The sequence below is a fragment of the Octopus bimaculoides genome, chromosome 14, assembly GCF_046866305.1.
Source record: "Octopus bimaculoides isolate indiv1 chromosome 14, ASM4686630v1, whole genome shotgun sequence".
NCBI classification, from domain to species: domain Eukaryota; kingdom Metazoa; phylum Mollusca; class Cephalopoda; order Octopoda; family Octopodidae; genus Octopus; species Octopus bimaculoides.
The window spans coordinates 17,887,241-17,903,592 of NC_142941.1; the positions used below are offsets into that span (position 1 = coordinate 17,887,241).

Sequence of the window (16,352 nt, forward strand, 5' to 3'; positions counted from 1 at the left end):
GAGTGCTATTATAAGATAGTCTATGATATAAACTTATCAAAGATTGACTAGCTCAGCATAAATGTGAAATTGGTTTCAACTAGAAAGCTGATTAAACCAAGAGTATGCTGAACCACATATAAAAATGACTTGCTTTTTTCTGCACATTGTTACCAAGTATTATAATGGTTATTTCTTGATTGTGTACCATACTTTATTTGATCTGTGCCAATGAAAGATTCCAATTAATCAATCAATCAACATTTATTGTCTAAGAAAATGTCAGCAGCCACCTCAGATCTCGATTCAATTAAATTTCTCTAAAGAGTGATTTGTCAAATTGTTTGCATTTGATATCTTGTATGCACAAGTTTTTTATGTTTTTTCCTTCCTAGTGGATTATACTTTGAATGATCCATGCTTAAAGAAGCAAAATTCTTTTAGAAACAGGGATTCCAGTAAGCAGATTATCATCATCATTTAATGTCCGTTTTCCATGCTAGCATGGGTTAGATAGCTTGACGGAAAATGGCCAGCTGAAGAGCTGCCTAGGCTCCATGTCTGTTTTGGTATGGTTTCTATGGGCTGGATGCCCTTCCTAATACCAACCACCTTACAGAGTGTACTGGGTGTTTTTACATGGCACCAATGCTTTCACATGGCACCAGCATGGGTAACACTGGCACAGGTACTTTTTACGTGACTCCAGCACCCACAATCCTGCAAAGGTTAAGATCACTCAGTTGAAGAAGGATATAGAGGACATGTCTGTATGCAAAGATAGCCACAATTTTACTTAGCTTAACATGTCTTCTCAAGCATAGCAAACCACAAGAAGTCTCAGTCCCTAGTCATCCCCTCTGTGAGGCCTAATGTCTGAAGATCCTTTCTTACCACTTCACCTGAGTATACGAGGGGGCCAACCAAAAGAAACCAGAATTTTGCAATATTATTTTATTCACTTAGTTTTATATGTTTGTACTTTTATCATCTTCAAAGTATTCTCCATTTGAAGCAATGGATCGGCCCAAACGTGTTTCCCATTGTTCGAAGCAGTGCTGGAACTCTTGCAAAATGATGCCTTTTAACACTTTCGCATCTGCAAATTCCATAGCACCAGCTTTCATCACCAGTGATGACCTTTACTCTTTTACTCTTTTACTTGTTTCAGTCATTTGACTGCGGCCATGCTGGAGCACCGCCTTTAGTCAAGCAAATCGACCCCAGGACTTATTCTTTGGAAGCCTGGTACTTATTCTATCAGTCTCTTTTGCCGAACCGCTAGGTTACGGGGACATAAACACACCACCATCGGTTGTCAAGCTATGTTGGGGGGGACAAACACAGACATACAAACATATACACACACATACATATATCATCATCATCATCATCATCATCATCATCGTTTAACGTCCGCTTTCCATGCTAGCATGGGTTGGACGATTTGACTGAGGACTGGTGAAACCGGATGGCAACACCAGGCTCCAGTCTAATTTGGCAGAGTTTCTACAGCTGGATGCCCTTCCTAACGCCAACCACTCAGAGAGTGTAGTGGGTGCTTTTACGTGTCACCCGCACGAAAACGGCCACGCTCGAAATGGTGTCTTTATATATATATAGATATATATATATATACATATATACGACAGGCTTCTTTCAGTTTCCGCCTACCAAATCCACTCACAAGGCTTTGGTCGGCCCGAGGCTATAGTAGAAGACACTTGCCCAAGGTGCCACGCAGTGGGAATGAACCCGGAACCATGTGGTTGGTAAGCAAGCTACTTACCACACAGCCACTCCTGCGCCTTTGAAAGAAAAGATCCAAATCAATTTCCAACTGTTGTCTTAGTTCACGACACACATTCAGTTGTGACAGCTTTTGATCTTCCTTGAGCAAGTGAGACACAAATTTTGCTGCAACTCTTTTCATTCACAATTCTTTGCCCAAAATTTATTGGCTGGAGCTCCAGGACACACCAGTCATATCAACAAGTTTGTCAACTGTTCAGTGATGGTCCTCCAATATCAGTTCATGAATTTTCATAAGGTTTTCATTTGTTCAGGAGGTTGATGGATGCCCTGAACAAAGTTGGTCTTCAATCGACAAGCGACCTTTCCTAAAGCATGAAAACCACTCGTAAACTCATGTTTTGTTCATGGCACAGTGTCTTGTAAGTTGTTTGAAGCATGACAATTGTTTCAGCCACTGTTTTCCCCAGCAGAAAACAGAATTTCATGTAAGCATGTTGTTCCTTTGTTTCAGCCATTACAAAAATTGACGAACAGGGGAGAGGCACTGCAAAACAAAGATGCACCGTGTGGCAGTACAACTTCACTCAACAATGCCAGTCGGCATAATGATGCCTGAGGGTCACATCAAGTGACTTCTAGCGGTGGAAGCCTGAACTACAATGGAGAACATTTCCAGTTACTTTGGGTACCTCCTTGTATAGAGTATATATAATATGTACACAAGGATGCATGCACTACTGAATCTCTGTAAACTGATACATATTTCATACCCATTCTCCATACTAATTTTCTCTGATGTTACTCATTGACACATTTATTCATCAAATGAATTACGTACAATACTTTAATGTAAAAAGACTAGCATGGCTGTGTGGTTAGGAAGTTTGGGCTTTGGTCCTCCTGCATGGTACCTTGGTTAAGTGTTTTCTACTGTAGACCTTGACCAACTGATGCCTTATGAGTAAATTTGAGAAATGAAAACTGCAGGAAGTCTGTGAATGTTAATATTACATGCTTGTCACCACTTGAGAGAAATAGTGATGATGTTGACATTTGTTGTTGATCAGAGAGGTTGGCTCTTTTTGGTGAATAGTATGCATGGTAACATCCTTCTAAAGGTTCGAATGGATCTTTGTAGAGAGAAAAAGCTTGTAGACTTTGGCCAGGATAAGTGCCAGCTCTGGGTTGCTTTATTTATGATATGAACACCATCATGACTAGTTCCTTTGCTGGATTAGCACGATCAGAGATATTTTTTGTATTTTGTGACCATAAGTACATTGTATGAGATTGACAGAGTGGAAAAAGAGGACTTGGAAGGATGTTTGATTAACTGCAGTGTGACCATGTGAGCAGCACTTCTGGTAACTTTCTGTGTGAAAGCAGCTTACAGAATCCTTTAAGCTGTGGATTGACCTGTTGGAGGATTTTGAAAAGTTGGTAGAGACCGTATTAACAAGGAACTGGATTCAATAGCTACAGCTTGGAAGGTGGAAAGTTGAGAAATATATTTGCATGTATTGCTTTGTGGTTTCCATTCTACTGTTTCATAATTTTGACCTTTGTTGGAGAAAGTTATCTCCATTAGATTCGTGTCTAGTTCAGAGAAAGATTTCTTTCTCATTTGCTTTAATGTTAATGAAAACAAACTAAACACAAGTTTTTATAGAGATCTGATTGGTATGAAAGAAGTAAATTTAGCTTTGCTTTTGGTCTACATGGAGTGATGTATAAAGTAGCTGTTTTGTGGTTAAATATTTAAGGATAAAAATTCAGCTTTAATATCAGTGGTTGAATATTTGACTCAGCTACCTGAATTTGCTAAGTTATCCAGTCTATATTGAAAAAAATCTTTTTTTAGTAAAACTTATGTTGATGACAAATAAGTAAATGAATGAATGATCTAATCCACTAATGCTTAAAGCCACCTTAAATAACTTCTGATTAAGAAATTTATGTTATATCTTTTCTGATACTCTTTTTTTAAATAAAGAACAGGTGCTGAAAATTAACTTTAAGTCCAAATTTAAATGCTATATTAGCTAGAGAAAAATATCTAACTGCTCAGCAAAACTTATGCTGCTCTATATTATTATGCACTTCTCAGTCAACTTTGCTAAACCTCTATTACCGGACATCAAAACTAACTGTGTTAGACTAAAAGCTTATTTATTTATTTGTTTTTTCATAAATACATTCATAAATCTAAACATAATAACTTTATCTCAAATCCTGTTTCTATACCAAAACTTTCTTTAAATACTTATGTCAGGAAATTGGCTATAATGTGCTAAAAATAGTTTTGTCCCTCTTTGTTTAATATATATATGTTCCTGATGCTCTTTTATCGTATTTTTATAGTTTATTTTCATATCCTTTTAACTTGTAACCTTTGAACAAAAACAGTCTGTTTTAAAATTTTGTTTTGTCTTGTGCTTGTTTGTAACTACTTTAATAAATAATATAAAAGATCTACAGCAGCATAACTACAGCCTTTAAACCCAAACTTACAGGTTATAGTGCTAAAAATAGATGATTCTCATTGGCTATATATGTGATATGTTAGTCTAATTACAAAGAGAGGAGTTGGAATAAGTGGTACTGTGAATTGAGGAGTTTGAATACACACTGATTCTATAACATTGATCCCTTCAAAGTAATGTAGAAGACCTAGAAAAATCTAAGTTTTTTGCCTTTCTTGTTAAGACAAATAACAATGAAAGAGACCTGTCACAGAGAACAAGATTGTCTCCATTACAACTGACTTTGGCCATCCAAAACAATTACTCGAACTGTGTTCAGCCTTCAAAAAGAAAATTAAGAACATGTTATAACACTCTTCTTCTATAAACAAGATGGGGGAATTTTTACATAAGTTCTCAATCTGTTCAATATATCAACTAAATCTCCCTCAGTAAATGCTCTGCTATCTCTAAATTTTAGACTAGTTCATATTAAAGATAAAACGGTAATATCTACAAGACTAATCATACAAAGAATTTCATCATAAACTGACACACCCACTATGACTTGAAATCTGAATATTCAGGAAGCTTAATCTATAAGGTTGATATTAAACATTTTATTATTAGCCTCAGTAATGTTATCTCTATTCAACAAAACTGATGTAAAGATATATTTTCAGAATTTCTTCTAACGACAATGCTTGTGATAAGGTAATAATACTATGGGCAAGACATTAAACTGCATCTGATAATGAGGCTCCAGCTCGGAAGTTCACCATTAGTATCCACTACTCCCAGGTCTGCTCTGGCCCAGGGTGGTAATATCTATCGAGGTTGTGGGTTTAATTGTAGATGATCCTGTGGCTAAGGCATATAGGACTTGGAGGAGAGTTAGTCCACATGTGTCACTTAGGTCCACCAAGTTGTGGATGTGTCCTGGTGTCATGTGAACAATCTCTCTACCTAAGAACCAAATAGCCCTTGAGCTTCAAGAGCAAACTTGAGAAAGCAGGAGATTAGCTGGGTAAATTGTAAATAAACTGGCAAAAAGCAACAGAAAACCACTGCTGTATCTTTCCCCTAAAACAGTGGTTCTTAAATGGGATCTATTTAAGACTTTTGGAGGGCCATGCAAGCAAGATAGTAAACTGGAGGTGCAAAGTAGGGTCCATGAAAAAATGTTACTTAGGATGTATTTATTAAAAAAAAAACACCTAGTTTTTTTTTCTCTAATGTTTTACATAGTTCAGCCTACACAAGTTAATGTGTGAAAAACGGAATTGGAATTTTGAAAGAAAGGTCTATGAAATTAATTTTTGATCTTCGAGTGGTGATGGGGGAGGGGTTCCACCAGAATAAAATAGTAATCAAAGGGGTCCATGGGCAAAAAATGGTTTGAGAACCACTGCCCTAAAATATTTGGATCTCATTGAAAGACATAGTGTATTGATGCCAAGTAATTCCTAAGAACAAAATAACATCATTCAATTCAGATAGGTGGGTGAGAAGGCTGGGTGTTGAGGGAAATAATGGGAGAAATCTACCTGAAACAAAATAGATGAAGTAATTCTTTGAAACAATGGATGAGGGATGAAGTCTGTGAGAATGTTGCTAAGTGGTGCTTAGAAGAGATTAATCATTATGTGTGGAATTTGAGTAGGTAAAGAAGAATTCTAACTGTAGTAGATTTATAGAAAAGGCCATTCACACCAATCAAAGCTGGAAGTGGTGGTTGTGATGGTGGTGGCAGTGGTTTGGTGAAAGCAGCAGCAGAGGTTGTTATGAGAAGACTAAAGTATGAGAGCAGCTGGTCCTTCAAGTGATATGGTGGGGAGAGCATTAAATGAACGGATCTAGATGAAGATGATCCTTCTTAATCTAGTTATGGATCATAGCAGTTGGGATTTTGAAGAATGTGTTTAATAGTCTTGGAGAATGGCATGTATGTCTCATCTGCCAGCTATTTATATATATAAAAGGTTTCTAAAGGTCACATAGACACACGCACACACACACACACACACACATAAGCATACCTAGAGATAGAGCATGCATATGTCCGCACTTACACATGCACTGACACTTGTTTAAACAGAGAAACCTCTGTGTAGATGCACACACACACACACACACACACACACACACACGCACATGTATTCAGAGACACATGTATACTGACACACATGCACTCACACACATATTCAAATATACACATATACGCAAACATGTACTTAATTACATATATGTAGATGCATACACAATCACTCACATAATCAAGAGATGCGCACACATACACATTAACACACGCAGACACACACAATATAGATTTGTTCGGAAGGTTTCTAATGATAATGTCTTTGGATCTTTTTAATTCCAATAGACAGATACACAGACTTTCATTAATCTTTGGAAAGCAGATCTCAGAAATCAATAGAATATTATAGTTCTAACTGAGCAAATAATCTGTTAGGAAATTTGCAGAACACTTATTCCATTTTACTAGAATATTAGATCTAAATGTAACTTCAGTGGTATTATCATCAGCAAAGCAATAGTTAATTCCTTTTTGCTATAGTTATTTTTTTGTTATTAATAGGCACAGGTGTGGCTGTATGGTTTTAAGAAGCTTGCTTCCCAACTGTAGGGTCTTGGGTTATGTTCAATCCTACTGCATGGCACCTTGGGCAGATGTCTTCTACTATAGATTGCCCTGGGCCAATCAAAGCCTCGTGAGTAGATTTGGTTGACAGAAGCTGAATGAGGCCTATTGTGTGTGTGTATGTGTGTGTGTGTGTGTGTGAATATGTGTGTGTGTGTATCCTTGTTTAGACATCACGTGATGGTTGTAAATGTGCATCATCATCATTATCATACAAGTAAGGTTGCTCGTTTCCAGTCTTCTGTGAAAAATGCATTTAGCTACAGAAAAATATTACCTTGTTTGGAAACCAGTGAGGGTTGGTGACAGGAGGGGTGTCCAGCTGTACAAAATCTGCCTCAACAAATTCTGTTTTTACCCAATCATAGAAAAGTGGACTTGAAATGACAACAATGACAATAACAACATAGCTGTTTTGTGTAAAAGGCAACAATAAATGGTTATGTTATTATGGTAAGGTTTCCTAGGTTACAGTGAGTTCTAGTCCTACTGCATGCATAGCCTCAGGTGGTGGTTTTTGTTGTTTAGCTTCAAGTCAGCCCTGATGATAAAAGGCATTCCAGTTGTGACCATTCCATCTTTTTCTAGGCCCTGTGCATACAAGCCATTGCCATTCACTGTGTCCTTTCTGTTTTAACCTTTTGTCTGTCTCGTATACCACATATGACACATAGGACATATTTCCCGAACATCCATGCATCATCTATGGTACACATCCCCAATTCTTTTCAACCACCAGAGCAACTTGGGACTTATTAAAGGAAAGCTTTATATTACTCAGAATATATGAAACAAAGGCTAACTAAAAGTCTGAAAAGAAGCATAAATGTTTAGGATAGACTTATGAAAATGTTTCAGCCAGGTAAAGGGTTAGGGCAGTAGGGTCTGTGTTATTTGAAAGAGATTTCTGACAGGTTCAGTGACTATATAGAGGCTCCCTTATTCATACCTTTGGGTAAGTCACCTTGTTGAAAAACAGCTAACTATGAGACAAGGAAGTGTCGATCTGCTAGAAATGGCAGCTAAATCCTTTAAATCATATTTACGATCTTGAAATGTCAGATTGGATAGTATAGGTGAAGGCACATTTTTCATTATTATTATGGCCATAATTTGGATGTCTTTGATCATTGGGTCTGCTTGATTAAAGCTGCCTTCGGTGCAAATGACAAGAAATAGCTTAACAACCAATACTAACTCATGACAAAGTATTTAACAGTAAATGACAAAGTCATTAACAATAAAACGGTGATTTGTTTGAAATATAATTTTTCATAAATCTATAACTAAATTCACAATCATATGAAATAGTTATTGCTTAAAAGAAGAATCTAAAAAAAAAAAAATTTTTTTTTAAGTATAAAAAAGTATGCAATTAATATATAACATTTTTCAACATCACATTTCTCTTTAAAATTCACATTCCTCTACATAAATTTCAAATATATAATGTAGAAAAACAAATATAAATTGTTTTAATTGCTTATGTGTGTATTCCTGTGTGTGTGTGGGCATGTTTGTTTAAGCATGTATGTGTGCAAGTTTAGCAGAAAACAGTAAAAGATCTTTGAACTGTAATTTATGTATTTGTGCATTTTTAATTAATATGAATTTATATAAAATTTCTCAGTTGTTAATGTGTCTGTGAAGCGAAAAACATCATTAAAATATTTTTCAGTACTTCAGTGATATTTTCCAATAGTTAAAAACTGTCATACCACTTACCTAAAACATTAAAAAAAAAAAAATACCTATTCATTGAATATTAAAAATTCTTGTAATATTTACTTTTCCTTCATTCCATGTGATAATATAAATCGCACGCACGCACACACAAATAAATAGATAAGTAGAGATATTTAAATTCCTGTAGTAACTTCTGCAGTTCATATTTCCCTTCCTTGCATGTTTTTTTTTTCTTTTTTCTTATTTTCTTCTTTTTTTGTTGCATTCTTCAATACACAGTTGGTGATTTTTTTTGTGGCCTTTTCTTCAGACACACAGGCACACACTTATAGAACATTATTACTAAGTAACTATGTCTGATTGAAAGAAAACCTTGAACTAAAGCATGGTTGTGCTTGGTTATATTAACTTAAGTAACCTAATGTAATTTCGTTTCACCAGGTAATTAAGAATCTTCTGTAATTGTTCTTATGATATATTTAGCCTAAACTCAGTTCACTGTTTGTTTCTTCCACGTTGTTATTGTTAGTGGTGGTGGTCAGTTCTTAGCAGTTAGTGCCAGCAGCGACGACAAGAGGTTTCTTTTCATAAAACCTCTCATGGTGGCAGATAGGTATCCTCTGATAAAACATTAGTGCAGCCCTTCTTGGCAATGCCATGCCACTCACTGCTCTGCTCATTGTTCTGTGCAGCATAAGCATTGAAATTACACCATCAAGAATAGCAGCGTGTTTAAAGCAGAGTGAAGAACGGAATGAGCAGCAGTGAGTCTGAAATCAAAAGGGCTGTGTGTAGAAGCCTAGCTTCAGGTCTGCTAAAATTGCCTACCACTGCTTGTGCCGTAAGGTGAGTGAGTATTATTGTTGTTGTTGTTGTTGTTGTTGTGACTGTTATTACTCGCTGTCTTCAGTACTAGATCCACTTTTAACTTTTTTTCAATTCATTCAGATATTTTCTTTTCACCACAGGCTTCCTTGCATTTATTTATTTACTATTTTGCACACTTAGTTAATAGAACTATATCAGTCGTTCTACAATTTACCAAACTTACAAATGTATGAAAAGCATGTGATACTAAGTAATAAAACTACTACTACTACTATAAATAATAATTATAATTTTGGCTTGAGGTCAGCAATTTTGAGGGGAGGGTGTCAACACAATTACATCGATCCCAGCACCTAAATGGTACTTTCTTTGAATGACTTCGAAAGGATGAAAAGCAAAGCTGATCTCAGTGGGATTTGAAGTTAGAACATAAAGAGCTGGAGGAAATAATAATAATAATAATAATAATAATAATAATAATAGTGGTTTTAAATTTTGCTGCATGGTCAGTAAGTTTTTTTTTTTATGCAAGGGGTTAAGTCGATTACATTGACTCTAATGATCAACTTAATAATAATAATAAGAAGAAGAAGAATCCTTTCTGCTATAGGCACAAGAGCTGAAATTTTGGGGGAGGGGCCAGGTCGATTACATTGGCCCCAGTGCTCAAAGTAGTACTTGTTTCATCAACTCCGAAAGGATGAAAGGCAAAGTTAGCTTCAGTGGCATTTGAACTCAGAACATAAAGCCGGAAAAAATGCCGCTAGGCTGACCAGCAATAATAATAATATCAATAATGATTACTATATTTGCTGCTTGAGAAGAAAAAGGTTACAGATACAAAAATAATCATATAAAATAGTGTAGTAGTTTACAATAATTGTGTGTGTGTGTGTGTGTGTGTGTGCATGAAGTAAATATATTTGTTTATACTGAAAGATAAAGTAAACAGTGAGGATAGTTATAATAGAACAAGGCCGCAGAAATAAGAGAAGGCAAAAATATTCATAATTTATAAAAAAAAACTTTGCTATTAGGTAGGTAGTGCAAAGACTTATAGAACCACACACACACACACACACAGTCTCTCTCTCTTTCTCTCTCTCTCTCATGCGCTCGCATGCAGATGCATAAAGACAGGCAATTTAGAGAAACAAAACTACTACTCTCAGTCTACTAGAATAATGGAACTTGATAAAAATCAAATTGAGATCCTGGCAAACATTAACACTTGTACATTACTGCTGAAGATAACAACAATAATAAAATTGATGATGATGATGATGACGACAATGATAAAAAATAATTTAAGAGGGGGCAAAGTTTGGATATTTTCTTATAAAACAACCTCTTCAGAAATTATTTGTTTTGGTTTTATAGAATATGATTTATCAAAAATTTGGTATTCTGATGCATTACTATAGACCCCATTAGAAATATTTTATTATATACTTATACCTGATTTAATAGATATGTATATAAGCTTTTTCATTTTTAAGAGCTGGTAAATTCCTTTGAGAATTTGATTTAAATTATATAGAATCATTAATCGTTACATTTTCTTGTTAGTCTAGTAGTTAGTCTCATACAGTAATAGTGATTCTTCCTTTATTGGTTTCAGTTGTTTCATGGTGACCATGCTGGGGACACATGAAGGGTTTTAGTCAATTGCATCAACTCCTAGTACATATTTCAATTTGGGGCTAGTTTTATTGATCTCTGTTTGTTGGGCTGCTGAATTACAGGGCACAAAGATATATAAAATAAACAACATTGATTTTTTAGACCGGTGTAAACATAGATACACACGCACGCATATATGTCAGACTTCTGCAATTTCTGTGTACCAAATTTCAGTTGCAAGGCAGCAGTCAACCCAAGACTGTTGTAAAAGACATTTGTCTTAGGTACCATATAGTAGGAGGAAACCTAGATCCACATGGTTGTGAGGCGAACTTAAGCACACAGCTATGTCTGCATCTCTCTCTCTGTTTTTACATTAAGGCATCTCATGTTTAAGGTTGTTTTAAATAATTCCTTATGGTTTATTGATTAGCTACAACTAGGCATGAAGCCAACATTTTTGTTGGTGGTGGGGGGTTATAAGTTAATGAGGATTGAAGTATGTAAAGTACATGTGGCCCAAATGGAATCTGATCAGTGAAACTCTGAATTTGACATATTAAATCCCCAGTGAAAACACTTTGCTCTCTCTGTGCCAGCTTCACCTCCCTCATTTATTATAATCATTTTGGGTTTTTTTTCTCATTCTTTCCTTATTTAGAAACAAAGTTAAAAGTTAGAAGAATGTGGCTAAAATGTTCATGCTTTTCTATGGGGAATTAAATATTGTAATTTAAGTGAACTAATTTCAGCTAAAAATTAAAACTGACTTGCTAACTTAAGATTGACCAGTGTTCATTCCTTTCTTTAGGTTTTTCCATCCTACAATTATTATTATAATAGAAAGTAAGATGGCAAGTTGGCAAGTTGGCAGAATTGTTAGCACACCAAACAAAATGCTTAGCAGCGTTTCACCCATCTTTATGTTCTGAGTTTAAAATTCCACCAAGATTGAATTTGCCTTCCACCCTTTTGGAGTTGAAAAAAAATACCAGTTGAGTACTGGGGCTGATGTAATCAACTAGTCTTTCCCACCAAAATTTCAGGCCTTGTGTTTATTATTATTGTTATAGAATAATATTATTCTAGAATGATGGAATAATATTATAATAATAACAGCAATGAAAAAATATTTTAATGTATAAAGACATTTAGTTCCATGTTTTGATGTTTTTGGTTTTATAACTATAGCTGTTAAAAAGATAATGGTATAAAAAATTAAAGGATCCCTTTGTGTGTGTGTGTGTGTGTGTGAATGTTGCTAGATATTTTTTTAATAAATATTTAATATCTGACAATCTTTTATTTTGTATGTATGTGTATAAATATATATGTATTCATATAAAACATGATTTCTTATGGGTCTAGTTTTTATGTTTAGCAATCTCTTATATATATTATGCATACATGCTTTATATGCATGTGTATGTATATATATATATATATATATATATATATATATAGTAAATCCCCAAAAACGAAGAACAAACCAATAAACAACAACATGAGGATGTGGTACATGTAAAGTATTATCAGATGCTCAAGGAAGGAAAGAAAGATGGTTTAACGTTTCGAGCAAACGCTCTTCTTCAGAAGCAGAGGAAAGTCCAATAGAAAAGGAAGACGGAGGAAGAAAATCACCAACGAATCACATGTGATTACATTTTGAAAAAAAAAAATATTAGTAAATAGATTGATAGATAGATAAATAGATATAGGTCTATATGTATGTACACATGTACTTGTGTGTATAAGTATAATCTTACACACATGCACATATATGCATTTGTATGTGCACATACATACATACATACATGTATGTGTGTGTATATATATATATATATATATATATATATATATATATATATATTATTTGTTTGTGTATTTATACATTTGATTTTGTACCTTGTATTGAGTTCTATATTTAATAATTGCATAAAAGCAACGGTTGTTGTTTTTATATATACCCCAGATTATACATGTACAGTGTGGCATTCATGAACCAGAATATATTTCACCTATTTTTATTTTATTGTTTTTTTTCCCCAGTTGACTGTGTAAAAGATATTTCCTTGGTGGAATGGGTGGGGTTGTATCTGTTGCCTCAGCTAAGAACATTAGAGCTTTTATGTGTAACTTTGGGTAAGATGGAATAGATAGGAAATGAGGGAAATAAATGATTGCTATGTTTTTATGTTATCTTATCATGATGTTTTCTTTTGAAAATACAAGTTTATTTATTTTTGTAAATTTAGTTTTCTGCATGGTTTTATTTTAATACCTATTAACATGTATATATTGAACATAGATTTGTGAGGCAGTTTCTATTTCTTATTCCTATCTGGCCATGCAGCGTTACTGAAGTCGATGACGGTCTAACGGAGTCTATTCCCTTAGATTAGTTCACATGAAAATCTGAGGATCTAATCATTAGTTAGTCAATACTTACTATAATAGCGAAGGCTTATGGCTTATTGGTCAGGCGTATTCAGTTCAGGATCATAAAGTCTTGGATTCGATTCCTAGCAGCACATTGTGTTCTTGTGTAAGACACTTTATTTCTCATTGCTCCAGTCAACTTAGCTGGCAGAAATGAGTTAAGAACTACATTAAGGATGTATGTGTTTGTGGAGCATTCAGCCATTTAGATGTTAGTTTCAAGGGCAGACTGTTCTGTTGACTGGATCAGCAGGAACATTCATCTTCATAATTAACAGAGTTCCAGTCTTACTATAATACATGTAGTAGGGTAGCCTCATAGAAAGGTTTGCTCTGCAACTATGGACCCTTTGTACTAGAAATTACATTTAAATTTCTCTTCATAATCATTTAATTAAGCATTTAGTAAATTTCAGACATGGTCTCTTCACCTCTGAGTAACTTATGAAGAAATGAAAAAAAAAAAAAAAATGAACAAGAGGGTGTGTATGTAGTTGCTGTTATATATTGCAACCAAATATCCCTAAACTCAGACCCAGTCATCTTCAAACATTTACAGCACACATGATCATCCTAGGCTTTCACAGTCTGTTGATGTGTTGGATTTTCAGCTTGAATGCCTGTGGCTGTGTGATAAAAAGTTTTCTTCCCAATCATGTGGCTCCAGATTCTGTCCCACTGCATGGCCCCTTGAGCAAGTGTCTTCTACTATAGCTCCAGGCTGACCAAAACCTTCTGAGTACATTGAATAAACAGAAACTGAAAGAAGTCCATTGTGTGTGTGTGTATATGTGTGAGAATATTTTTGTGGTCATTGTCCCCTGCCACTGATTGGCAACCAGTGTTCTTTTGTTTACATCCCTGTAACCTGTAATCTGGTGGTTTAGCAAAAGAAACCAATACAATTAGTTACTGAGCTTTGAAAAATAAGTACTGAGTCAATTTGTTGAACTAAAGCTGTTCAAGGCAGTGTCCCATTATGCCTGCAATTTAGTGACCGAAACAAGTAAAAGATAAAGATATATATATATATATACATATATATATATAATATGAAAATATATATATATAATATGAATACAGGAAGAATTCACAAAAAAACAAAAGATGAAGACAGGTGGTGTAGAAAACAAACAGATGTATTAGTATAATGTTCGGGAATTGAAAAAGTCTTTAACATTTCGAGCCTACGTTCTTCCACAGAAAAGAACATAGAAAGAAACAAGGAGAGAAAAAATGTGTCTAGTGGTTAGCGATCTATCATGGCGAATGCCGGACAGAAGGGCCACACAGGAGAGCTAGGAAGAAGGGGAGATAACAAGGTAGTAGTGATCCCAAAACGAAGGTGCGCATGTGTGTAAGAGAGTATGTATGTGCGTGTGAAAGAGGGCTGGTGATCTTGACGTGTGCGTATGTGTAGGTGTGAAAATGTGGGGATGGGAATTGGTCAGTGCTGGTGTGTGCGTGGTGGTGTGTTTTGATGTGTAGTGTGGTGTAGTGTGATGGTGTTGGGAGATGGGGGAGGCAAGAGTGGGGAAAGCAGGGGTGGGTGTGCGTTAGGGTGGGGGTGGAGGTGGGGTATGTGGGTAGGCAGAGGGTGAGGTATGTAGGTAGGTAGAGGGTGGGGTATGTGGGTGAGGGTGTAAGGGGTAGGATGGGAAGGTGGGTAGGAATGTGTAGGGGTGGGATGGGCTTATGAGGGAGGGTTGACGATGAAGGGGGAAGGGGAAGGTGAGTATGAGAGAAGAGAGAAAGAGTAAGGGTGAAGAGAAGTAGGAGTTGGAGCAAGAGAGGTGGGTGGGAGGAAGTAGGAGGGAAGGGGAGGAGAGTTGAGCCCATGTGCAAAGGAGCGAAGAGAGAAGATTAATCCCTGTTCATGGCGCAAACGGGAGTCTGGATGGCCCCTGTGCAAGGACAATCCGAACACGGACAGGTGTTGCAAAGATTGACCAGTAGAGCGGAAATGGCGTGAGACCGGGGTGTCATTGCCGAGGCAGATGTCTCGGAGGTGTTCCGCGAACCGGTCAGCCAAGCAGTGTCCTGTTTGTCCGATGTACAGAGAATGGCAGAGAGAGCGGGAGATGCAATAGATGATATTGGTAGAAGTGCAGGTGAAGGAGTCGGTGATGTGATAGGGTCGATGATGGGTGCCGATGAGTAGGGTCATGTTGGAGAGGTAAGGGAAATTGCGGCAGCGTGGGCGGGAGCAGGGGAACAAGCCAGGTTGGGAGGTTGGGTTGGGGAAGAAGCTGTGGACCAAGAGGTCTCGTAGGTTGTGGGCTCGTTTGAAGGAGGGGAGGGGTTGGTTAGGGAAGATGTGTGAAGTAGAGGGATCGAACTGGAGACCCCGGAAAGCTCGAAGAATGGTGCGTTGGGGTGGTAGGTCAGGGGAAAAGGGAGGCGGGTGACAGCAGGGTGGGTTCGGGGGCAGAGAGCAGGTGCACAGTCCACGGAATGTGCTCTGGCAAGGGCGGTGTAGATAGTGGTGAGGGGATATCCACATAAGATGAAGTGGCGAACCATGAGTTGAGACTGAGTCTCAAAGTTATGGTCATCATTACAGAGCCTGCGTAGACGGAAGAATTGGGAATAGGGGATGGAAAGCTTGGTGTGTTTAGGAGGAGGAGGAGAAGTTGAGGTATAAGTGTAAGTTTGTGTGTTTGTAGTGGATCGAGGTGGTGAGAGTGGAGTGATGAATGCTGACCGAAATTGTCAAGAAAGGAGATAGAGGTGTCAGAGATAGTGCAGAAGAAGTGGAGGGCAAGATGGAAAGATTTGACAAAAGAGAGGAAGGAGTCTAGATGTTCGCAGGAGAGTGAGGTTGCATCGATACAGTCGTCAACATAACGGCCATATAGTTCGGGAGTGCAACCAGTGAAACTTGAGAATATTTGGTCCTCAACATAGCCAACGAACAG

General features: G+C 36.6%; 1 protein-coding gene across 3 annotated transcripts in view; it reads left to right on the forward strand.

Moving 5' to 3' along the window:
- Positions 1-16,352, forward strand: part of LOC106883631 (exocyst complex component 6B) — a 125,674-nt gene that overhangs the window by 30,279 nt on the left and 79,043 nt on the right. Inside the window, exon 1 of one of the 3 annotated variants that reach the window (XM_052972710.2) lies at positions 8,818-9,390. The exons of the other annotated variants lie outside the window; for them this stretch is intronic. Within the exon in view, the coding sequence (XP_052828670.1) occupies positions 9,299-9,390 (92 nt within the window). The 5' untranslated portion in view covers positions 8,818-9,298. Of the gene's footprint in view, positions 1-8,817; positions 9,391-16,352 lie in introns of those variants that run through there. 3 annotated transcript variants of the gene reach the window in all.